Source organism: Crocuta crocuta, unplaced genomic scaffold, assembly GCF_008692635.1.
Source record: "Crocuta crocuta isolate KB4526 unplaced genomic scaffold, BGI_CrCroc_1.0 scaffold516, whole genome shotgun sequence".
Classification (NCBI taxonomy): domain Eukaryota; kingdom Metazoa; phylum Chordata; class Mammalia; order Carnivora; family Hyaenidae; genus Crocuta; species Crocuta crocuta.
In genome coordinates this window covers 1,880,603-1,906,343 of record NW_027529538.1, presented here as the reverse complement: position 1 = coordinate 1,906,343, position 25,741 = coordinate 1,880,603, and the positions used below count along the sequence as shown (strand labels likewise).

Genomic DNA, 25,741 nt, shown 5'->3' with positions numbered 1-25,741 from the left:
GGGGGGGGCAAGGAGAGAGGGAGACACAGAATCTGAAGCAGCTCCAGGCTCTGAGCTATTAGCACAGAGTCCAATGTGGGGCTCGAACCCACAAGCCATGAGATCATAACCTGAGCAGAAGTCGGATGCTTAACCCACTGGGCCACCCAGGAGCCCCTCAAATAATCAGTTTTTATCTTGGATGCTCATTAATTGTCACAAATGAGACCTGACCTGGAGCAACTTGCCAGTCATGAACCTCTGCTGATTTTTGTCTACCATCGGGTTGGTAACTCATTTAGATCATCCAGACTATAAAGGAAAGTTTAGACTTTTTTCCCCAAATAAAAAAAATTATTAAAGGAAATCATAGGAATTTCAGGTACCACTTTTTCTACTTTTTACATATGCCTCATGAGTGGGCTGCATATCTGGTCCCTGTGGCGTCGCTCCCTTTAAAGTCAACTTGGCAGTGTCAGCACTTCAATAGTGTCTTCTGGAAACACAGGCTAAGGTAAGACTTACTGCTTAGGATTTTAATAGCAATTCAATAGCAATAAAGAAAAGCAAGCACACTTACAAGACATGAAGACATTTACCTTGCTAATGAATGAGTAATTGCATTTAGATTCTTGGATAAGTGCATGGACAGCTTTCATCTTTTATGGACCAGAAAAATTTATTTACTAGGTTCACTAAGATGAAGACAATTCTTGTGCTTCACAAGCTTTAGGGGATTCCTGATCACAGATTCCTGAGAATGACTGACTCGATACCATATATTGTCTCCTGTCCCCACCTCCCAACCCTGTTACCATGGTTATATTTCAAACCCTGTTACCTTTGTTATATTTCAAACTATGGTATCTGCCCTCCACACTGGGATACCAGATAGGATCCTGTCTACCTGGCTAACAGCTGTAGTAACTCTTCATAATCTGTACTCTACCTAAAAAAAAATTTAACTCTCTACATTGACATCATGGTGATGGGAAGGAGAGAAGACACTGACATCTGGAAGCTTGTTGGACAGTTACAAGCAGACCTTGGAGGTGTTGGGAGCTGGCCTAGTGCTGTGCTCACAGCTGGGCCATTGGGTCTCCTGTTGGACGCAGGGACATAAACAATCCCACGGAAATTGACGTCAGACATGGTCACTAATAGGCCGTGATAAAGTGAGACAAACAAGACCATTTCATAATTCTAAGTACAGACAAAAACAGAGTCACCATGCAATCCACAAAATTCCACAACTCCCCTTCTTTCACGAGGGCCATGGTTTCTTCATTAATTACAGCTTTAGCCTTGATCTAGCTCGCCCTTGCCATAGAGAAGATTCATTGAGATACTCAAGCATAGAACAGCTCCTGCTTTCTCACCGCACCCATCTAGAGTGAATCCTCCCCAAATCGTCCAGCTGGAGTTCAGATCCTGTAAGTGACGTCTAACTCCCTTTTATTGAGACCCCTCCTGGTTTCTCTGATGTGTGTTCTCCCTGGCTGCGATGAGTAATAGGCCCAGCTCGTGCAGCTACAGCTATATCCTTGGTAGCCTTTAGTTGAAGAGCACTGACAGTACTTCATTGAAATGCTCGAAATATCAAAGGTTCAGTCAACTAAAGTTTTGTATTAACAACAGCTCAGTCAGAACTTCCAATGAGTTGGACAGGGAGATATTGTGGCTTTATACACGGGGAGAGGACACCATGGAGCACAAGTCCTAGGGGCTGGGACAGGGAGGAGAGGGGAAGTTCAGACAAAAGGAGGTGCACTTGTCTGCCGAACAAGGTGCACTAGAGGCAGTAATGAGTGGTGAGGCTGAGATGCTCACTGGGGCACACAGGGGAGACTCCATCTAGATGCTGACTTTGGAACATGAAGACCTATAGGCATTTTGCACTGTGTGCGAACTGACCTGTGTTTTAGAAAGATTCCTGATAGAATTTCTGATAGAATTGGGAGATTTCTAGGAAGAATGAGGAAGAAAGATTATTCTGGTAGAAGTCGTTATTATAGATAGAATTGCAGTCCAGGAGGGCTGGAAAGACAACAGGTGAGTCAGGAAGCTTAGGCAGGTGGAAGTGAGGACTTGAACTCGTGGCAGTGAGAAGGAAAGGTTGGACCTAAAATCTAGTCGATGGGTGGAATCATCAGAGTGCGGTTGTCAGCCGAATGCAGGGAACAAGGTTCTGAAGGGAGTCGAAGGTTCCTCTCTGGCTTTAACTTGGGAAACTCAGAGTAACAGGGAGATGTGCAGAAGGAGCCATAGGCGTTTTGGTCCATAGGCCTGCAAAGGTGGATGTGCAGTTGTTACTTGAGCTTGGGACTGGGTGAAGAGGCTGATACAAGAGTAATGAGGATGGAGTCTGGGGGTATCAGCGCTAGAGAGAATCAAGGCAACCACTGTAACAGATGGGGGCGGGGAAGGGCCAGTTGGGGGTAGTGTGGGAGAGTTTGCAGGGAAGGGGGCTGAAGCAGTGGCAGTAGAGGCTGGTGGAGGCATCACTGAGCTGGAGGGACAACGGGTGAGCAGCTCACCTAGGGATGTTAGTGGGGGCCGGGGTGGGTTTGGGCACTGCCCAGGGTGTGAGGAATGGGGTCACTGTGGGCCCAGGGAGAAACTGAGTCAGACTTGCCCACACCACGGGATGCTGAGGAGCCTGCCCCAGTGGCATCCAAGCTGCGGCCCTGGCCATTCTTCACCTCCATTTTGTTTTGATTCTAATTTGGGGGGCATTCAAGGAGAATTAGTGCTCTTTGCCTTCTTTAGGCCAGTGCGCTGAAGGATTAATAAAAGGAGAGAAAAGGACACCGGTGACGAGTAAAGAGCACTTCACGAGTGGAGCATATGGAATTTTTATGAGATTCTTGACGTTAAAAATCTATTCACAAGGCTGCTTTTTAACCTCGCTTTAAATGGCTAATCCGTATGTAGGAAAGTGTTGATGAATTGGCCTTTAATTATGGAGGATTTCTGTTCCTTCTGCTCCCAACGCTCCGCTTAAAATTCCAATAGTGGAGAGCTCATTCATGGCTGAACAATTGTCGACAAAGAATGAGATTTACCTACTGGCAGTAGGTTTTAGAATAGTCTGGGAGGACAGCAGAAAGAGTTTTTCCATCACCCGACCTGGAACGCAGGTTGGAAATGGCAGCTGATAACAGCTTGGTCACTAAGCAGCACATTTCCGAGAATGGCTCTATTTGAAGCAGAGCCAGCACATAATTGCAGGAACTTCTCATGAAGTCATGGCCATGGAGGTCAGATGCAGACATACTTAAACTATTCTGTAACTAAGCCACTGACTCTTATTTTGTTTTGTGGTTGAGAGTTAACCGTGATCCGATCACTAATGTTTTGGGGCTTCTGAGAGTCTGGGCATCTGGAAGGTAGCATTGAAAGTCAGCATCCTTGTCTCTCTTACCAGCTGTGATGGGAAGGGATCTGGCTAAGAACTGAGTAGGGCCGAACTCAAGCCCCAGCTTTGTCATTGAACAGCAGTGCAGTTGGTCTCTGTCAGCCTTAGTTTCCTCTTCTGCAAAATGGGGATAAACCACGAAGCTCCAATGAGGTGATGCATATGGTCATGCACTTTGAAATATGTAAAACAATGAAGCAGCTGTGCAAATGTCAGCCATGCCTTTCCCTGAGAAAGATCGGTGAGGAATTACTAAATCTGTGCTGGGATTCTTTTCATATGAAGTTCAAGGCTAGAGTTGGAGTAGATGTGGGATCCATCTTCATGGCATAGTAGATACAAGTCCAACAGCTTACGGGATTCAGTGATTGCTTGTGGCCTTGGCTCTCAGTGGCTGTGGTGATAAATATTTCAGTGCCCAGTGCTGGCAGAGCTCTTTAAGTGGCGTGGCCACTTGGATCCCACAGTCCTTAAGTAGTGCGACCATCATTTCTGGGTCCAAGGCGCCAGAGATAGTTAAGGATGAAACTGGAGTTGAATCTGGGCAGGTGGGATCCAGACCCCAGGAAATGGGGTCAAAGTCTGTGGCTTTGACTCACCAGTGATACGTAAAGGACTGAACTATGAAACATTTTAACCAGATTTTCTAAGCAGTAGTTGTCTTAATAGCCACCTCAAAAGAACACATTAAGTTGGGATTCATCAGGATGTCGATTCAGCCATACTGATCCAGGCAGTGCCCTCTATCCAGGTGGCTTTGCCTAAGTGGCCCCCATCTGCAGGAATCACCTGCATCCAGACTCTGCCAGTCACTTGACAAATACTCTCTCTTACTTAACCCCAGGTGGTAGTAGGCCTACTTTTTTATTCAAGGGTGAGGAAATCGAGGCAGGGAGAGTATAGACAACAGGAGGCAGGGGTCACAGAGCCACAGACTTCACTGGGTTTACCTAAGCACTGAAGCTCCCGACTGATCGGTAGACTCTGAGCAGAGGCCTACTCGTGGTCCCCTGGGTTGTGCGTGAACCTGGGCTCTCACCGACGTTTGAGCCAGTCACGAGAAGAAGCTTCCAGACTCCCCTTGTCTCAGCACAGCTCCTGAGATAAGGCCTGAAAGTGGCCTTGGCTGTGGTCTAGTGAGCAGCTCTTGACCAACAGTTCCTTACTTCCTAGTACAGAGAAGCACAGTTCTGGCTTTCAAAAAACTGAACTGCTTGTTGGTAGTTGGGCCCCTTCTGCTTTCGACACTCTGCAGGTTCAGCTGCTTTGAAATCAATGCCAAGGGCTACCTGGGACCGAAACTTATGACTGCATCGCACCTGATGTCTGCTGGTAGCACTTATTTAAAGAAACTGCTCTCCTGTGACTCAGATGAGAAGTGCAGACATGGCCACATGACAAACATGTCACCCTTCAGCGTAGGGGACCTCTCTTGATTGGTGCTTCTCACTCCCGGGCTCCCCAATGCCTAGAAGCAATTTGACCTTTTTTCTTCCCACCAGAATCTGAAAGTCTCTTGCATTGATTGTTGTATGCCACGGAGGCCTTTGATGCTGTTTCTTTTCACCCGGCTCTGGTAATGTCCATGGAATGTTCTTTCCTCTTCGGCTTCTGATTTTTAGTTCTTTGCCTCGAGAGAGCTCAGATGTCGTACCTTGCAGGTGACTCCTTCCCACGGGACTGGTTCAGTGGCAGTGGCCTGTTGTCCCTGTCAGTGGTGGAGGATCAGCTGGGCTTTAAGTCCCCAGGGCTGGAGACCCTGTGACCACATGCCATTGTAGGTGATGTTAGAGATATACGGTGACTGATGGCAGCCCCCATCCTGGGTCCCAGATAGACAGCCTGCAAGGAGACCCGTCTGCCTGCATGCTCTACGTTTTCTTCTGGTCTTTCGGTCTTCACTGTGCTTTTAAATTCTTTACTGATTTGGGTACGTACACAAACCTGCAGACGATGTCCTGTATTCCTTCCATTGGTTTTCTATCACATTCATTTTCAGTGTAAGGGCACACGATGAAAGCTGCTGCATATGCTGAGTGGTTTTACAAAATTGCTTCAGTTTTAATGAAGATTCAGAGCCCATAGGTTTGCTTGCAGCAGAGTGATATGTGACCTTTTTTTTTATTCCAGCACATTGTCAACTCTTGCTGATTTTGCAGAGGCATGACCTCCCTGTGTCATCAGGGGCTTCCTGATGGAGTGTCCCAGCGCTCCCATTTGGCTTTTCAGCAATTGCCTAGAGAGATCGTTGGCTGTTTGGACTGAAATCTTAATACGTTCATGATGATTATCAGGATCACGTTTCATTTTTTCAATACCAGATGGTTTCCCTTATAAAGATCAGAGTGAATGTCTGAGATTTAATTCATTAGTAAAAGTATATCTTTTAGATTGGATAAGCCCAACTGAAAATAAGTGTGGACTAAGAAATATGTACAGCCTCGTGGTCTGAACTGGAGACAGTTTTCCTTCATCCATTACCTCCTAAAATTACCTTTCCTAATAGTTCTCTGATGCCTAAAAGTTTATGTGTGTGGTTTTATTCCTTTAAGTCAGGCAATGTCTCTGCTAATGAAACCTCTGTATTAGTTAGTTACTGCCGCATAACAAAGCACTCCAAAATCTGGTAGCTTAATCCAGTCTTTTCTTGCTTATGATTCTGTCCCTGATAATTTGGTCAGGGCTTAGCTGGGGTGTCTCTTCTCTGCTCCACATGGTGTTAGGGGTGCTCACTTATGCTTTTTATAGTCATCCAGCAAGTTAGCCAGAGATTGGCCTGTCCCAGACGACCTCACACACATGTCTGGCACTTGGCTGGGATGATGGGGAGCATCTGGGCAACATGTTGCACATCATCCAGCAGACCATTCTAGGCTTCTTCACATGGCAGCTGGGTTCCAAAAGCAGCAAGGGAGGACCAGCCCAATGCATGTTTTCAAAAAATTTCTTCTGTTATGTTTGCTAACGTCTCACTGGCAGGAGTATGTCATAGGGCCAGGTCTGTAGCTACAGAGAATGTGTGGCCACATTTATAAGAATAGATTTGAGGAGAAGGATAGTTGAAAAACAAAAACAGTGTATAGTTACGATTGAATGAACGATGAGGTCCCACTGAACTTGACCGCCCAAGGAATAAGGAAGACTCGGAGATAACTGCTTTCCCTATGCCCTGGTTTCTTCATAGTTTTGTGTACATTGAGCCTCATCTCTGCTTTATTTCAAGGAAGTTTTATGTTCTGCTTATGTTATTTATATACACACTCTACCAGGGGCTACACTTCTGATTTTTCACTGCTTTGTAACTTCTTCAATAAATAAAGTCCCTATTTTTAGGCATCCTTAGTGATCACTTAGTAGAAACAACAGGAACAGAGCTCAGGATTTACTCAAATAATCAAGTTCCCATTCCAGTTCATCTGCTTTTATAAATTTTCTTTGTAATCCAGTGGCCTCAAGGCACAGTAGCTCTGGTGGTTAATTTCTTCCATGCAGTTCTTTTTTCCCCCCCTTAATTAATAACTTTGTTTTATGTGTTTCCATTTCTTATTTTGAATTTATTTTTATTAATTTTTATTATTTATTTTGAGAGAGTGAGAGAGAGCAAGGGAGGGTCAGAGAGAGAGCGAGACAGAGAATCCCAAGCAGGCTCTGCACTGTCAGCACAGCCCCATGTGGGGTTGAGCTCACAAACCATGAGATCATGATCTAAGTCTAAATTAAGAGTCGGACACCTAACTGACTGAGCCACCCAGGTGCTCCTCTTATTTTGACTTTTTAATGTGAAGAAAATACAAGGGATAATATACAAAACAGTGTAGTCATTACATAATTTTTAAAGTTTTTATTTAAATTCCAGTTAGTTAAACTACAGTGTAATATTAGTTTCAGGTGTACAATATGGCGGTTCAACACTTCCGTACAACATCCGGTGTACATCACAAGTGCCCTCCTTAGTCCCCATCCCCCATCCCCCACTGACCACCCTCTGGTAATGATCAGTTTGTTCCCTAGAGTTAAGAGTCTAGTTCTTTCTTTGCCTCTTTCTCTCTTTTTTTCTCCTTTGCTCATTTGTTTTGTTTCTTAAATTCCACATGATTGAAACCATATGGTATTTGTCTTTCTCTGACTTACTTATTTCACTTAGCATTTTACCCTGTAATTCCATCCACGTTGTTGCAGATGGCAAGGTTTCATTCCTTTTTTATGGCTGAGTAATATTCCATTGTATATATCACAGCTTCTTTATCTGTTCATCAGTCAGTGGATACTTGGGCTGTTTCCATAAATTGGCTGTTGTAGATAATGCTGTTACAAACATAGGGGTGCATATATCCCTTTGAATTAGTAATTTTGCATTCTCTGGGTAAATATCTACTAGTGCAATTGCTGGATCATAGGGTAGTTCTATTTTTAACGTTTTGAGGCAACTCCATACTGTTTTTCAGAATGGCTGCACCAGTTTGCATTCCCATCAATGGTGCACGAAGGTTCCCCTTCTCCACATCTTCTCCAACACCTGTTGTTTCTTGTGTTGTTGATTTTAGCCATTCTGACAGCATATTGACTTTAGATTAACAGTGACTAAGGAGGAGGTTGGAGGATTGCTTTGCATTGTGCCTTTGAGTGTCCTCAGTGACATGAGAAGGAAAGCAAATATATCTGTGGAAAAAATCTACTTCTGTATCATGGAGTCCATGCACCAGAATTTTCTGGAATAGTTTTGATCACAGCACACAAGTACTTTGGTACTAAACTATGTGTCCAGGGGGCTCCCTCTTGTCACTGGAAGCAGCATAACTTTGTCAGATCATGTTTCTCAATTTTTGATTTGTAAAAATTATTGTAGATTGTCTGCCATTTTTGTTTTTCTTTTTGATTAAAAAAACTTTCCCCAGATTTTTTGGGATATGATTGACATATAACATTGTGTTAATGGAGGATGTACAGTGTGTTTATTTGATACACTTATATAGTATTGCAAAAACAGTTACCACCATAGCAAAGTTAACACCGTTACGTCACCTAATTACTAGTTCTTATTTGTGGCAAGAACATTTAAGATCCTACTTTCTTAGCAACTTTCAAGTATATAATACAGTATTATTAAATAATCACCATGCTGTACATTAAATCCCCAGAACTTTTTGCACCCTTTGACCTATGTCTCCCTAGCCCCAGGATATCCCCCCTTCCATTCTCTGTTTCTTTAAGCTCTGTCTGCCATTTTCTGATGGTATTCCCTTAGCTAAAATGATATTTCTAATGGGTTTAGGAACCTGGGTCAGAGATGTGGGGGAAAACTTCACTTACTGATCTGAATTTAGATTTGTCTCCCCACATTCTGATTGGGTATATATGGCTCCTAGTCCTACAAGGAGAAAAAATGTTTGTCACTTCTATACCCTTGTTTCCTTCCCTCATTTTGGCCTTTCTTTTCAAATTTGGCACCTGCTGTCAGTTTGGGATTCCTTTGTGTTTCTTTCTTCCCTTAAGCAAGTTGGAGACAAGTGTAGGTTTTTCTTCTTTAATGTTTTTTTTTTTTTAAATTTATTTCTAGGAGAGAGAGAGAGACAGCATGAGCAGGGGAGGGTCAGAGAGAGAGGGAGCCACAGACTGAAACAGGCTCCAGCCTCTGAGCTGGCAGTCAGCACAGAGCCCGACATGGGGCTCGAACCCACGAACCGCGAGATCATGACCTAAGCGAAAGTCGGACGCTCAACCAACTAAGCCACCCAGGCGCCCCTGTAGTTTTCATTTAGTTTATGCATCTGTGGTTGGTGGGTCATCTGAGGACATTTCAGTGTGGTTTATTTATATGCCTGTGACTGGTACGTGTTCTGACTGTGCTTTGTGATTGATTTTGATATGCTGAGGGGAAGCTATAGATATTAAATGTTACCATGCTGTATCTAGCACCTGCCATAGATAACTCTTACCACCTCCCTGTCCTTTTGAGAATCAGAAGTTGTGGGAGACTTTGAGCACTTTGCTATTGTGCAGATCAACGGCTCTCACACTTCAGTGTGCATTAGAATCACAGAGAGGGTTTCTTAGATCAGAGTTCTGGGCTCCGCCCACAGAGTTTGAGTCATCAGGTCTTGGTTGGGGCCTGAGAACTTGCATTTCCAATGAGTTTCTAAGTGATGCTGATGCTGCTGGTCTTGAAGCCACATGACAAGTCACTGGAATAGTGTGCCGAACAGACACAAGCCCTTTTGAGGGTAAATGCCTCCAAAGAATATACAGTGATAATGGAGTAAGTAAATGAAAATCAAATTTAAGCAATAGTTCATGAAATAAATTTAAACAGAATGAAACATTAAAAAAAAATCTTTCCTGTGCTTTACCATTTAAAAATTCCTCCTTGGGGATGCCTGAGTGGCTCAGTCTGTGAAACATCTGACTTCAGCTCAGGTCATGGTCTCACGGTTCATGGGTTCATGAGTTCAAGTCCCACATCAGGCTCTGTGCTATCAGTGTGGACCCTGCTTCGGATGCTCTGTCTCCCTCTCTCTCTGCACCTGCCCCACTTGCACTCCCTGGCTCTCTCAAAATAAATAAACTTTAAAAAAACCCTCTTTGTTAATACACATACTCACATGAAAATAATCATCTAAGATTTATTTTCTTTCCAAAGTACTGGAATAGAACCTTAATCTTTGATTACACCCTAACACTTACCTCTGGCCTCTTCGGGGCCCTGTGTCCATTTCAATGCATTCCATACTGAACAGCTTCTTGAATGTGAGGCCTTTGAGCCTACCTTTTTTTTCTTTCCTTTTTTAAAAATATTTATTTATTTTGAAAGAGAGAGAGAGAGATAAAGAGAGCGAGCATGAGCGGGGCAGGGCAGAGAGAGAGAGAAGAGACAAAGAATCCCAAGCAGGCTCCATGCTGTCAGCACAGAGCCCATGGCAGTTCTCAGTTCCATGACCTTGGGATCATGACTGGAGCTGAAATCAAGAGTCAGAAGCTTAACCAGTTGAGCCACCTAGATGCCACCTAGCTTTTCTTTTCTAAATCTCTTCATCACTATCCTCATCTCAAGTATAAACCATGCCATTTTAAAATGTATTTATAAATATACTAGTCAAATAAAATACTTTACTTGTTGTTTATAAGGAAATGTATACCACAATAATCTTTTTTTTTTTTAAGGTTTTTTATTTATTTCTAGGAGAGAGAAAGAGAGAGACAGTGCAAGCAGGGGAGGGTCAGAGAGAGGGAGTCACAGACTGAAACAGGCTCCAGGCTCTGAGCTGGCAGTCAGCACAGAGCCCGACGCGGGGCTCGAACCCACGAACCGCGAGATCATGACCTAAGCCAAAGTCGGACGCTTAACCAACTGAGCCACCCAGGGACCCCTACCACAAGAATCTTTAAAATCAAACTTATAAATTATTGTCATTAACTAAATCTTGAATCTTAGTGCTTTAAACATAGTGTTATAACAATTTGCATTTATTTTTAATTAACATTTTTTAAGTTCTTATTTATTTATTTTGAAAGAGAGGGAGGGAGAGCGGGGGGGCAGAGAGAGAGAGAGAGAGAGAGACAGAAAGAAAGAATCACAAGCAGGCTCTGCACTTTCAGCTCAGAACCTGACACAGGGCTTGTGCTCATGAGCCATGAGGTAATGACCCAAGCCAAAATCGAGAATCAGATGCTTAACCAACTGAGCCACCCAGGCACCCCTCTGGCCCCTCTAAGAATCTGCATTTAAAAAATACTTTCTATAGGGAGTCAGTAAGAAAAACCCAGACCACTTTAGAATGAATAATCTTAACTGTAGCTACCACATGTTTATAGGACATACTGGAGAGTTTGTTCATAAGCTATAAAGAAATATATGAATGTTAAGCTTTATTATTCCAGGAAACGAGATTTTTCTTTACATATTTGCATGCCCTCACGCGTGTATTTCCCTTTTGTAAACCACTTCTTCGTTTTGTTCCTCCTTTGTTGAACTCCCGAGTAACTTTTTTTCCTCTTCTTTCAGCTGGCATAGATCATAGGTAGAATTCACCCTCTAGTGGTCAAAAACATCATGAGAAAAGAGAAAGACATTTATAAAGGCAAACCATTACAAAAAGATTGATTTTTTCTTGCGACTAGTCTGTGACCTAGTTCTGAAGGCAAATCCAAGAGAAGGCTGCTAGAAATGTTTAGACAACGTAGAAAAATGCGCAAAATGATAGACAGGTTTAAACCTTGGTTTGCAAGTGCTTCTGTTTGAGCAGGCTCACTGCGGAGTTCTTGGGCGTTCAGCTGTGTCATCTACAATATATTCTTTCACTTGTCCTTACATTTGCTTTTTGGAGGAGAATGCTGTTTGTAAGGACAGAACTCAGAACAGTGGTGGTTTGCTTTTCAAGCATATGTTTAAGATTTTTTTCCCTTCAAATGTGAATTAATGATGATTTGCATTCCATTAATAAATCTAGAGATGTTTCAGAATCTTTAACATCTCCAAAGATTTTCTTTTTTACATGTTAAAATATGCATTTCTCCTTATAAAAAAGGTTTTTTGGGGGCGGCTGGGTGGCTCAGTCAGTTCAGCATCCGACTTTGGCTCAGGTCATGATCTCACAGTCTGTGAGTTCGAGCCTCTCATCAGGCTGTGTACTGACAGCTTGGAGCCTGAGCCTGTTTCAGATTCTGTGTCTCCATCTCTCTCTGCTCCTCCCCTGCTCTCTGTCCCTTTCTTTCTCTCTCTCTCAAAAATAAACATTTAAAAAAATGTAAAGTTTTTTTTTTATTAGCAGTGCACCTTATTGTGACAGTTGTTGAATGGTCTTAAAATGTCTTCTCTTGCAGTAAGACTAGATCTTTTCCCTCATGCATCCCTCCACATAAAATTTACCCTTAGTGAAGCCTGCCTTTTCTTAATGTTACCAGTTACCTTCTGCCCAAATAACCGTAGACACAGAGCACGTGTACCATTTCCCTCGGGAATCAGCAACACGATTTCAAGTTGTGATCATACAAATAAAATACCTGTGAGAGCATCTAAGATGCTTTCTTCTTGTGTTACGCAAGTAACATATTTTCAGTGTGGAAAATTAGAAAGTGGAAACATGCACATTTAAAATATAAAAAAGCATCCTTTAAATTCACCGCCTGACAAAAACTACTGTCAATTTCAGGATATATTTCCCCAGGCACTTTTATTATTTTTCCAAATCAGACATTTGCCAGGGAAGGAATTCTTGCTGTAAATTATTTATGCAAAGGTGAGTTTGCCCTGCGAGCTCGTCGTTTTAGCAAATTTCGTTCCTGCAGTGTGTTCGAGCATCTCCTATATCTCACCAATCTGTGCGCTCAGGAAATGAGAGGAGAACGGACAGTTGTTAAAGGGAAAATACAAGAGTCTGGGATCAAAGTTTGAGCCGTGAGTCAAGGTTTTACCTCTAGCAGGAAACCAGATCCAGCAGGGAGAGTCTCAGGGGATGAGGCTGAGGAAAGGCTAAGGAGTAGGTTTTTTAAAAAGCCAAATGTAATCAGACTCTGTTTCGTGTTCGAAAAGCCCAGGGAGTGGAGCTTCCTACTGGTGAAATCCGGGCTCGTGTACCTGTGCAAGCGCAGATCCGGTGCCATTGTGTGCTTTTCCAGTAAGTGGGCTCTGCTGCTCACAGGAAGCAGTGACTCAGGTCAATGGTCCCCTCCAGGGTTATGATGTTTAGTGCCTCTGTTGCATATTTGAGGTGGGCTCCTATTTCAGAATTATAGCACCTTTGTTGTCTTCTAAAACCAGGTTTGCGCCACGGTCAGCACACCAGACGGACACATGCCACATTGATGATGCAGGGGGCGTATATTATATGCCGAGCGCTGTGCTGGATGCTTGCTTTCCTCGTGCTACCAGGCAGTCCCGTGAAATGCCAAGTGCATGGCCTCCTGGGGGTGGGGCAGGGGCCTTCCTTGTATAATGACTTCTGTTGCCACAGGCGCCCATGAATTACCTTGATGGGAGATGTCACACACTGGCCTTGAGCCAGTGATACTTGGATGGCCCAGAGCTCCCCACCTGTAAACACTTAACACTGGGAGGGAAGAAGACACCAGTGGAAGGAACTGGGTGTCAAATCCATTTTATTTGAATGAGAGATAACTGGAGAGGCGAAGTCCTACCGTGTCTCTTCACTCCAATGTTGAGATCGCTTCCCCCTCCAATGCCCCACCATCTTGACGGATGCTGAAGAGCCCTGACCAGGGTCAGGCGGTCATTACACCAGATGGCGTTGTGGCTCCACAGTGACCCACGGCTTCTGTAGAAATTCTACCACGTCTGCACCAGTTTCTCTTTCTCTCTGTCTTTTTAGGTCTTCCTCTGTGCCTTTCTTCCTTTCCCCCTACCCCCCCTCCATCTTCCCCTTGAGATTCTGGGCCCCTGTCTTCCTCTTTGGCTCTCTCCGGTCCCACACCTCCTTCTCTTTCTGCTCTCCCTCTCTCTCTCTGCTTCCTCCCTCCCCCAACTTACATCTTCTGACCCCAAACCTTTCTTTTTTAGCTATCACACAATAGATCCCCTCAGTGCCTAGTTCAATCCTTGTCAATATGTCAGCAGATTGTCATTAAAATCAGTTGATGTTCTTTCTTCAAATGGCATCTGTCTCCCTTGGGAGAAGCTGTTGACTCCCTCTGTTCAGTTAAGATCTGCTTCCAGAAAGTGGTTTTCCACACCTTTCCATCCCATCTCCTGAGATTCTGTTGCACTGGAAAGTGCCTAGAACAGAAACTGGCCTCTGGAAGGGGGTTTAGTAAATGTCAGTTCCTTCATTCCTTCCAGAAGGAATCACCGCGTCTCTAAAAAGGACCCTGGGCCTCCCCTTCATCCCCACTCTCTCCCTCACCCTCCACATCCTACTTCTTACAAGTGTTGCTGTTTTACTTTTTAAACGGCTCTTGACCTTGACCACTACCCTCATCCCGGCCATGTTTTCCCTGGGACTGTGGCCATACCTCTTGACTGATTTCTCCACGTCGATTCTTGTGGGTCTTTCCCCCATCCTCTGAAAGACTGATCTTTCTGAAAGGCAAATCTGCATTTTCATCCCCCGGACCCCACTCTGCTGAAGGTATCACCTGGTGCCTGACTGTCTCTTCTTTCTTCTCTGCCCCTGCTCTTCAGAAGACCGCAGCCCACCTCTGGAATGAACTGGAGGCTGGGTCCCCTCACCATGGGACTCCTGCACTCTCTGCCTGTCCTGCCTTGAATTTCCCTGCGTGTGTCTCCCACCTTATTGATACCTATGCACAACCCACCTCTCCGCTCACTGTCCCATCCTCAGGGCAGGCTCTCTGGAGCTCCATCAAGGCCAGCTCGCCTGCTTCTCCTCCCCACTGGCACCCTAGATGCCCGCATTGCTCACACTCACCCAGTTATGGTTTCATATTTTCTTGCATGATGTCTTTCTCCTTTAAATGCCCCTAATAGAGGTATTATGTCTATTTTCTCACCATGCCTGGCACCTAGGAAGCATTTAATCACTATATGTTGCATTAAAGAATGAATCAATCAAAGAGGCAAACAGGAGACCCAGAAGATGGCCAACCTTCATCCAGTGATGGTGAAAGGTAGTGCCCACCTATAGGGATGGGGAAGACAGACTCACTGCATGAACTGTTAGGAGATGATGTATAGCCAGCTCTCCATTATCCATCTTTTTGGAAACCCAGGGAGGGATGTGCAAATTTGTAGGTGGCTCAGCAGCTTATGATTAATAGGAAGACTTGAGAATCTAAAATTTTAATTTAGCCTCAGTGTATAGTCCCTTCAATGTAAGGTTTGTAAGAACCACAGCAATGGAAACATTGATTCATTTGTGTCTTTTCACATTATTTTCTCTCTGGCTCAGGTGCCTTGAGCAACGAAAAGGATGAGAAATGAGGGAATAGAGAAGAAGCAGTGTCGGCAGCCATTATGCTCCCCACGGCAGCTGTGCTCTGTCTCCTCACACACGTTCCTCCTGTTTACAGAAATTGTCCTTTTTCTTGCTTGTGTGTGTGTGTGTGTGTGTGTGTGTGTGTGTGTGTGTGTATGTAACGTAATTGCCTCCATGGAAGTCTGTACAGGCACTAACGTCAGGTCTATTTAGAACAGAACACATTGGGGGTTGGTGGGCACCTGGGTAGCTCAGGCAATAAAGCTTCCGACTTTGGACGAGGTCATGATCTCACGGCTCATGGGGCCCCACGTTGGGCTCTCTGCTTCCAGTACCGAGCCTGCTTGGGATCCTCTGCCCCTCCCCCACTCACACTTTCTTTCTCTCTCTTCCTCAAAAACAAACTAAAAGAACAGAACTGGAACACGATAGGATTAAGGTAAGCAGGGAACCCTACCTACATTTTTCTTCCTGTTTTTAAAAAGATTCCTATTGTGAATGTTTCAGCAGAGAGACAGAGTGATGGAGCGCGTGCGCACACACACAGTTTATTCTGAGTGGACAGAATAAAATGTGGAGATGGCAGTTGTGTTCTGGAACAGTTCAGACCCCAGGGGAGTAGAATCCTGCCTCACTACTGTGCCTTTGCTAAGTCATTCAGGAGTGTAGGACCTTGGTCTTCACGGGAGGACACGGGAGTTCCAGCCTAGTGATGGAACATTCAGCAGGGTTCTCAGTAGTTCAAAAATCACCAGGGGGAGCCGGTGCTTCTCTCTTCCCTTTCTGTCTATTTACTTATTTATTTTTATTGAAGTGTGCTGACACTCAATGTCACATTAGTTTCAGGTGTACGTGACGTGAGTTGACAAGTCTAAACAGTATGCCGTGCTCACCACCAGCATGGCCACCATAGGTTGCCACACACATCGCTACTATGGTACCATTGACTGTGTTCCATATGCTGTACCCTTCCTCCCCGTGACTTACTCATTCCATGACTGGAAGCTGATACTTCCCACTCTTCTCTCCTCTTTTAAATCCCATTTATTTGGTATTCAGATCTAGGTAGCCCCAGAGGAACTGAGGGTCCATAGTCTCTCACTGCTCAGGAAGTCGCCCAAGGGCTGGTATTCTACTAAACCCATAGTCGCCGATGGGCCACCTTGATCCTGCCCCAAAATCCTTGTTCTCATTGCATTTCCTCTCTTCACAATGAAAATTTTAAACCTGCACATTCTCAAATCTCCTCAGGTTGTTCTCATGTGATGAAAAAGATCTAGAACGTTGGTTCTCAAAGGGGGTTTATGTTCTCCAAGGGGAATATGGCAATTGGCGATGTTTGGAGATCTTTTTGGTGGTCAGGGCTGTGTGGGGCTGCAGAGGGACTCTAGGGAATGGAGGCCAGGGAGGCTGTGGACAGGAAAGCACTCCCAGCCATCAGGAATGACCTGATCCAAAACCACAATATTGTTGTGGCTGATTCTGGGTGTTATGGACTGAATTCTATATCTCCCCAATTCATACGTTGAAGTCCCCCGAGTATGACTGAATTTAGAGACAGGGCCTGCAAAGAGGTAATTAAGGTTCAGTGAATTCGTAAGGATGGGGCTATAAACCCATGTGACTGGTTTCAAAGAACCATCTGGAACACCAGGGAGGTGCGCCCCCAGAGAAAAGGCCGTGTGTAGCCACAGAGAGAAGGCAGCCATCTATAAGGCAAGGAGAGAGGCCTCAGGGGAAACCAAACCTGCTGACATCTTGACCTAGGATTTCTAGCTTCCAGAACTGGGGGAAAATAAATGTCTGTTGTTTCATCCTCTGGCGTGTGGTGTTTTGTTATGGCGGCCTAAGCAGACTACTTCACGAGGTAATGCATTTGGGGGACAACTTAGGAAATTAGAAGGAACACAGGGTGGACCGTGTGCCTGTGGGCAGTTTTCTGCACCTCTTTGGCTCTTAACTCCTCAACTACATTTTGGGGCTAGTGATGCCCATCGTTTTGGGCTGTCGTGAGGATTAACCAATTTAGCTCATGCAAAGGGCTTGATACAAAGCAGATGGCATTGACGTACTCTTAGACTGTAAGCTTCTTGCAGGTGGAAAGCTGCCATTTAGCTTTGTATCCACAGTACCTGGAAACCCTGACATACTGTGGGCACATCTTAAGTGTGTGTTGGTTTAACTGAAGATGCTCTGGGTGCTGATTCAACAACTATTTTGAGCACCCTTTCGGTACCACTGTGGGTACAGCCATGAACGATACAGTTGTAGCCTCTGCCTTCAAGCTTATATTCTAGTGGAGGAAGAGAAATAATAATCAAGGACAGGACCAAGGTGACATATGATTTCAGACAGTGATAAGTGTTGTGTTCAAAGCAGTTAACTGTTATGACAAGTAACCAGGGGAAGACGCTTTAGATCGTGTCAGAAAATTATCGGAAGAAGTGATTTTTGTTTGTTCTGTTTACTGCTAAAAGGTGTGCTTCTTAAATTCTTCAAGAGCTGTTGCTCTTGTGAAGCGGTTTTCCAAAGTGGTAAACAACTCTTGGTACAATCTTCTCTTGATTTACCCAGTAGTTACATTCCAGGAAAACTTGGTGTATCTTAAAAACTATGAATGTTGGGGCGCCTGGGTGGCTTAGTCGGTTAAGCATCCGACTTTCGCTTAGGTCATGATCTCGCGGTTCGTGGGTTCGAGCCCCACGTCGGGGTCTGTGCTGACTGCCAGCTCGGAGCCTGGAGCCTGTTTCGGATTCTGTGTCTCCCTCTCTCTCTGACCCTCCCCTGCTCACACTGTCTCTCTCTCTCTCTCTCTCTCTCTCTCCTAGAAATAAATAAAAAATATTAAAAAAAAAAACAAACTATGAATGTGCATGTACATGTAAGGGAATTAGGTTGTAGGCCTGGAAAGTTCCAAGTAGGGTTTTGACCTCCGTAAATTTCCGATGGGACAGTCTGAAGTTGTGAGGGATGCCAGGGCTATCCTCTGTTGTGTGGAGGTATCCTAGACATTACAAGATGGTTAATATCTCCGGCCTCTTAAATTCCAGTCGAACCGTCCAATCACTGTGATGTGAAGTCCCTCCCCTTGACTTTGAGAACAACCTCGAAAGGGCAGTCTAGCTCCCTTTGAGAGTTACTATTCTGCAGGTCTCCAGTGACCTCTGAATCTTCTGATCCAGCTGTTCTTATTCTCTAGAGCCTTAGATCAACCCACCTTAATTTCCTTCCCTCCCCTGGCTCCCATGACATTGCTGTCCTTGGGCTTTCCTCCTCCTTTGCCTCATCCCTGCCCCGTGTTCTGATCTGATTTCTCCTTCTCCACTTGCCCTTCTATATAGATCTGACCTTGGTCACTTCTTTTTTTCCTCTTGAAGGGTTTTCTTTCACAAAACTGCACCACCACTTCCAGGCCACTAGTTCCCAAGCTGCTGTTTCTATGCTATTTAAGCCTATTGTTTCCAGCCGCCACCTGGACCCCCCTAAGTGAGCCCTAGGTTACATATGCCCAAAATCCAACTGCTCAGCTTTCTGTAAAACCTGTTATTCCTTTGGCCATACCTTTCTGTGTTAATGGCGACACCACCCGCTCGCTCAGCCTAAACATGGCGGCCGTCTTGATCACTCTCACTCCTCAGCGTCCAGATGATCGCTGTGCTCTATCCATTCTAGGGAATATTGGAATCGAATATTCAGCAGCAAGTCATGCAAAGATGGGAGCAGCTCTGGTGATGAAGGTCAGTGCCCTGGAAAGGGTCACTCTGATCTCACCCTTCTGATCTTTTGTTTTATTTAAAAATTTCTTTGGATTAGCCTAATTTTCTTAGACCCTGGGCATACTGCCCTGAGCTAATTTGTTTGCCCGAATTAATTACTAGCAGGGGGGTGGCAGCCTCATTTTCACAGAAGCCTTCTCTTTTGGAAGGAATGCCTTTTTTATTCCAACAGTCCGATTTAGGTTCTTTGGCACCCAGTGTAAAGGGTGCCTTGACATTTCCATAAAGACATTGAAATGTTACCATCCCTGAAGAAACGGTTGCAGAATACGAAACCTTTATCTTTTTCTTTTTCCCTTAGGAAGAAAAACATCACCTGCTTAATTATCTCTGTAAAATAACTTCCTCATTTGCTTTTCATGTTATTAGTGGAAGAAGATAATGATACAGTTTGTGAAAAATGAAAACAATTATAGATGATTTCATGAAATTTGCTTTTGATTTTTGTCTGTAAATAACACTTCAATTACGAGGTCAAAGATGGCTTGTTAGGGTTATCTATTATTCTTCCAAGTGGTTTTTAAAAGATCTGCTAGGAGAGCAAATGCACTTGAAAAGATGTCCCTTGTGATTGTTACTCCTACTGAGAAGCCAAAAGATAATTGACTCTTTATATAGGTTACATATTATATACTTTTTGTAATTTCTGAGGAAAACCACATAATATGAAATCTACCTTCTTAAAATGTTTGAGAGTGCAGTACAGTGTTGTTAATGATATGCACATTGTCATAGAGATAATCTCTAGAACATTTTCATTTTGTAAAACTGGAGCTCTATATTCATTGAACAGCAACTCCCCATTTCCCTCTCCCCCCAGCCAGTGGCAACCACCATTATGTTCCATTCCTATGAGTTTCACTGCTTCGGATAGCTCATACAAACGGAATTGTGAAATATTTGTCCTTCTGAGACTGGCTATTTCACTTAGCTCATAGTCTCAAGGTTCATCCATGGTATAACACATGACAAGATTTCCTTCTGCTTTTAAGAGCTGAATAATATTCCATTGTATGTATAAACTGCATTTTCTGTATCCATTCATCTGTTGATTGACATTTAGGTTGATTCTACCTCTTGGCTAATTGTGAATAATGCTGCAGTGAATATGGGCATGAAAATATCTCCTTTGAGGTCCTGTTTGCTGTTACGTTGGATAAATCCCAGAAATGAGATTGTAACTCATATGGTGGTTCTATTTTTAATTTTTTTTGGGGGGGGAGGATTCTCTATATTGTTTGCCATAGAGGACGCACCATTTCACATTCCCACCAGCAGTGTACAAGAGTTACAATTTCTCCATCCCTCAACACTTATTTTCTGTGTGTGTGTATTTATAATGGCCGTTCTAATAGGTGCGATGTGATATCTCCTTGTGGTTTTGGTTCAATTTCCCTGGTTAGTGATCCTGAGCATCTTTTTGTACATGTGTTGGCCATTTGCATCATCTTACACCTTCCACAAAAAAAAAAAAACAAAAAAAAAACCCAGCTCAAAATGGATTAAAGACTTACATGTAAGACCTGAAACTATAATATTCCTAGAAGGAAACAAAGGAGGAAATCTTCATAGCATTGGTCTGGGCAGTGATGTCTTGGCCACGACACCGAAAGCAGAGGCAACAAAAGTAAAAGTAAGCAAGTGGGGCTGTATGAAACTAAGAAACTTCACAGCAAAGGAAACAATCAACTCAATAAAAGCCAACTACGGAATGGGCGAAAATGTTTGCCATCTGCCTATTTGATAAGAGTTAATATCTCTTGTAAGAAGAAAGATTTTCTATTGAACTTAGATCAGGAGTCAGCACCAGAGACTAAAGATTTGGGGCTTTGTGAGCCATACGATCTCCATTGAGACTACATGGGCTGCCATTGTAGTGGGAATACAGCCATTGACGATACATAAATGGATGAGTGTGGCTGTGTCCCAATAAAACGTCATTTGTAACACCAGATGGGGATGGATTTGGTCTGTGAGCCAGAATTTGCTGATCCTTCATCTAGAGCAGGGTGCTCGACCTGGCTCTCTTAGTGTTTTAGCTGGATGGCTTGTTGCGGAAGGCTGTCCTGTGCCTCACAGGATGTTTGAACAGCACCCTTATACTAGATACCGGGGGCAGCTCCTTCCCCGCCACCCCCATTGTGACAACCGAAAGTGTCTCTAGAAACATTGCCAAATGTATTCTGGGGGCAAAATTGCAGTCCGTTGAGAAACTCTGATCTGGATGATCAAACTACGGTTGAAGAGTAATAGGAAATATCACCCTAAAATTACGAAAAATAGGGTGAGCCCGAAGAATTGAAAACCATGGCATATTTGTCTCAGGTGGGTTGAGGTCTCCTCTGAGGGTCTGTTATCACTGCCTCATTTTGGAAAGCAGTTCAAAAACAACAGCAGTTGAAAAGGGCTCCCTTAATAATGTACATATGGGCTTAACCTACTTTTGCAGTAGGCACTGAAAACAAAAGCAGTTCAACACATTAGCATGTCCTAATGGAACTTTCTGGGTTTGGGGGTTGGCTATGGGTTGGAAAGCTGAGGGAAATAAAGTTAGCAGTTCTAGTTGCCACTTGAGCAAGGGTTTATTTTTTCTGCTTATCTGAATTCAGAACTAACACAGGCAGGGTGATTTTTGAAAGCACTCACGTGTTTCTCATTGTTTGCACAGGGCCAGAAAAAAAAAATGGCTCAGTTTCACTGCAAATTGGCACTGACACATGTTTTTGAAAGTTAAAAACAGTATAACATTCATGAGTGAATCTAAAAGAATGTTGTCTTCTTGTCCTTTAGAATAAACACCTGTTTTGCAAATAGAGCAAATGCGTCTTTATTGAGAAACTGTTGGTTTCTTTCTCTCCATTGCTCTTCATCTGTTTTTACCCATTAGCATTTTAAAGTACAATTTCAAATGTTATCATTGAGATCATCATAATTTTACATTTAAAAAAATACCCGACATTTTATCAGGAGTTTCAGTGAAGCCTTTTTTAGCCGAATCTCTTCTTGACTTGAAAAGCAAAGGAAATACGTCGACCCTTTTCTCTTTAAATAAAATTCTCTGTAGTTATCAGATAACGCTTTTCTGATCAGAGGAAGGGTGGTCCCCATCTTTGAAAGGAGCTCCATGCACTCGGTGACCCCGGTCTCCAGGTCACTAGTGCCATTGGATGCAATGTCCTCACGAGACCATCTGGTGGATAAACGGGATCGCTTCCTTTATACTTGGGATCATGAAAGAGGGTGATGAGAACAGACTCCTCATAAGAAACTCTTCCCGGAAACCCACATTTCCATACACCCCAAGGGACTCAACTGCTTAAATCCCGTCTGTCCGTGCCATGCTTCCCCAATCAATACCCAGCCACCTCTCCTGTAGGCTGGTGCACTGTGGGGGTCATTGGGACACGTTTGACCACAGGCTTTTTTCCCCTCTGTCCCTCAGGTTACCACGGCCTCTACTGCGAGGAAGAATACAACGAGTGTCTCTCTGCTCCGTGCCTGAACGCAGCCACCTGCAGGGACCTCGTTAATGGCTATGAGTGCGTGTGCCTGGCCGAGTACAAAGGTGAGCACCAATCAGTTGGCCTTCTGGTGCCAGAGTGGCCTAAACAACCTCATGCCTTTCTCAGCTTACACACACCAGCCTCTACTTGGAGCATCATCTCATTCAGAATCCAAACCAACTGCTCGAGGTGGGATGATTCATGGGGCTGAAGAGACCAATTTGTAAGTCTGGGGTTTCCTCCTGATAGACGGAAACATCTCTCTGCTGCCCTTTCCTTCTTCCTGTATCCTTCTGTATCCTTCTGTCTTCTCGGTTGACTGAGTTAAGAAGCCGATGACAAAAAGTGAGGTGCAGCACACTGTCCAACACGGACCTGAGGACATGGCAGTGGGAAGCATGGGGAGGGGAGCGTGGCGCTGTGTGGCCAGCGGGGTGACATGGGATGGCGCGCTTTTCGGTGGAGGACCCAGGTGGGATCTCACACATTGGCAACAAAGCTAATTCTCATTAAATGAGTCAGTTGCAAGGGAAATGTTAGCTCATTTGAGTGGATGCATGTCAAGGTCACTCTGGAAAAACAGCCGACATTGACAGAGTGTTAATAATGTGCAGACCTTGTTCTAAGCCCTTATGTGCCTGAAGTCAGAAATCCCTCACAATAGGCCTGTGAGGTGGCACTGGTGTCCCTCAGAAGCCCAGCCACCATGTCCCCAAAGCCCTTTCTTTTCACTCCCCAGTGGGCTCAGCAGTGTGTCTCTGTTCAAGCCCCGATACCCTCGGATGGCACCACACCAGAAAATCCATGTTTATCAGCTGCTGCACACATTTCTCTAAGCCACAACTTCAGGGCTGGGTTTGAATTTTTGTAATGCCTTTGTGGGCGCTATTTATAGCCATTTCATTTAACCTCTTACTCCCACTGCTGCTTACTTGACACCGTCCATCTGCCGGGCAACCTTCCTTCTCATTGGATGGACCCACCTTTATTTATTGGTCTTTTAGGTGAGCCTTAAGGGTTTGTAGACCACATGGATGAACTTGATCTAGTCTCTGGTGGGAAGAGACGAGGCTGGGCCAAGTGGTTGCTCTGTGTTCAGCAGATCTGATGCTTCTTTCTGAGTGCAGTGCCCATTTAGAACCAAACTCCCCCACTTCCGCAAGGGCAGGAGTGCTGGCTCAGTTCACGTAGATTTCATTTTCAGGCTTTTCAGACTATTGAGAAATAGGGCATCTGCTGAGTCCTGGAGAGAAGAATAAAGGAGCAATGAATCAGGGGACCTAAGTAGCCCATCCTCATCATCCCTCTGGCTTCCTGCTGAGCCTGAATTAATCTCTGAAAGTGTTATTGTGTCTGTAAAGTAAGGACTGTGATGCTTACTGACATTTTGAGGTTCTTCAGTGACAGAATTAGTAGTGGATGTGCTTCAAAAAGTAAAAATTCCAAATTTCTTCAGTCCCTGATGCAGTTGTTTCCTTTCTTTGAGGCATTGATTGTGCTATCATGACTAAGCGGTAAAAACCACAATGACAACATGATGAACCACAGATATATAGACTGTTCATCCTTCCATATGTGCTCTAAATTCCACCCCTTATTTTTTAGTTTAGGTTTATTTATTTTCGAGAGGGAGAGAGCACAGGTCGGGCAGAGAGAGAGGGAGACAGAGAATCCCAAGCAGGCTCCCTGCTGTTAGCACAGAGCCTGATGCAGGGCTTGATCTCACAAACTCCAAGATCATCCTGAGCTGATATCAGGAGTCAGACACTTAACCAACTGAGCCACCCAGGCACCCACCCCTTCTTTTTTTTTTTAAGTTTATTTATTCTTGAGAAAGAGACTATGTTCAGGGGAAGGGCAGAGAGAGAGGGAGAATCTCAAGCAGGCGCCACGCTGTTAGCATGGAGCTGGACACAGGGCTCAAACTCACAAAACCATGAGATCATGACCTGAGTCAAAAATCAAGAGTCACTCAATGGACTGAGCCACCCAGGCCCCCCTAAAGACCCCTTCTGTCTTTCTGAGACTGCCCTCCATCAATCACTGACTCTCTGCTAGGGACGGCCCAAGAAGGAAAATAACCCTGGAAAGTATCCCAAACATATCCGAGCATTTAGATTCTCAAGAGAAGGATGCAGGTATTGGGAACGTCACAAACAACAGGGTCAGAGCCGACTCAGTGACCAGCTGAGCTCAAAGGACCCCCCCGGTTTCCGAAGAGGAAATACATGCTGTGTGTAACCTGCCTGTGACCTCCTGAGGTGGAGGGCTCCACTGCTCTCAGGGAGGCTGGCTGCCCTCTATAACAACTGCAGTCGGGCTGGGCTGGTCCTTTCTTTTCTGTGTGGCTGAGACAGAGTGGTCTCTGTTCATCCCTGGAGAGCCTTGAAAACCCCAAACTGGGAGGCTTCCACCCTGCGCCGTAGCAGACAGGCCCACTGGCCGGCCTGTCCAGCACTGGAGGGAAGTCTCCGGCGGCATCTGCCTCTGCGTGACGTTTCCTCCCGACTTCCTCCTAGCCAGTACGAGGAGCCTGTCGCAGCCACTCAAAAAGGGAAGACAATCTAGGAAAGAAAAATGAAATTGCATCAGCAGCCAACGCTCACACCACGCAGGAGAGGAAGTGAGAAAAGTGCTGTGTGCTACTCAGTCTTCAATCTGGGTCTGGAGGACCCAGAGGAGGAACTAGTTGAGGGTGGAAGTGAAGATCTGCGGAAAAGGAAATCATGGCGGATAAGATCGGGGAGGAGCTCCAGGCAATCTGTGTCCTCAGAATGACGGATGCTCCAGAAGAAGGAGGAGCACGTGGCAGTGGAACCAAAATCCATGGATTGCTGGAAGAAGTCTGCGACCTGGAGAAAACGGAATGAATGGCTTACAGAGGGCCAGAGGGATTAATGAAGGAGATGGTACACAGTTTGAGATTTCCTGGTAAAATTTCCAAGTCAGAGGAGGAAGAGAATATTTTTTATAAAAGCCTTCACAGGGAGTACAGGTTACATACAAAGAAAGAGAATCAGATCCACACTGGCCTGCCCTTCTCTGTAATGAGGACAAGCAATCACGCAGCAGTGTGTGAGGCTGCTCAATGGAAAGGACTGGCCGTTATAGGATCCTTGACATTTGAGGGCAAAAGAAAGATATTTTGCACATTTAAGGATATGGAAAACATAACACCAT

General features: G+C 44.6%; 1 protein-coding gene across 1 annotated transcript in view; it reads left to right on the top strand.

The window, feature by feature from the left end:
- The window catches only part of DNER (delta/notch like EGF repeat containing), a 194,480-nt gene that overhangs the window by 132,483 nt on the left and 36,256 nt on the right, over positions 1-25,741 (top strand). Inside the window, exon 12 of the mRNA XM_077761381.1 lies at positions 22,501-22,623. Coding sequence (XP_077617507.1) covers positions 22,501-22,623 — 123 coding nt within the window. The remainder of the gene's footprint in view (positions 1-22,500; positions 22,624-25,741) is intronic.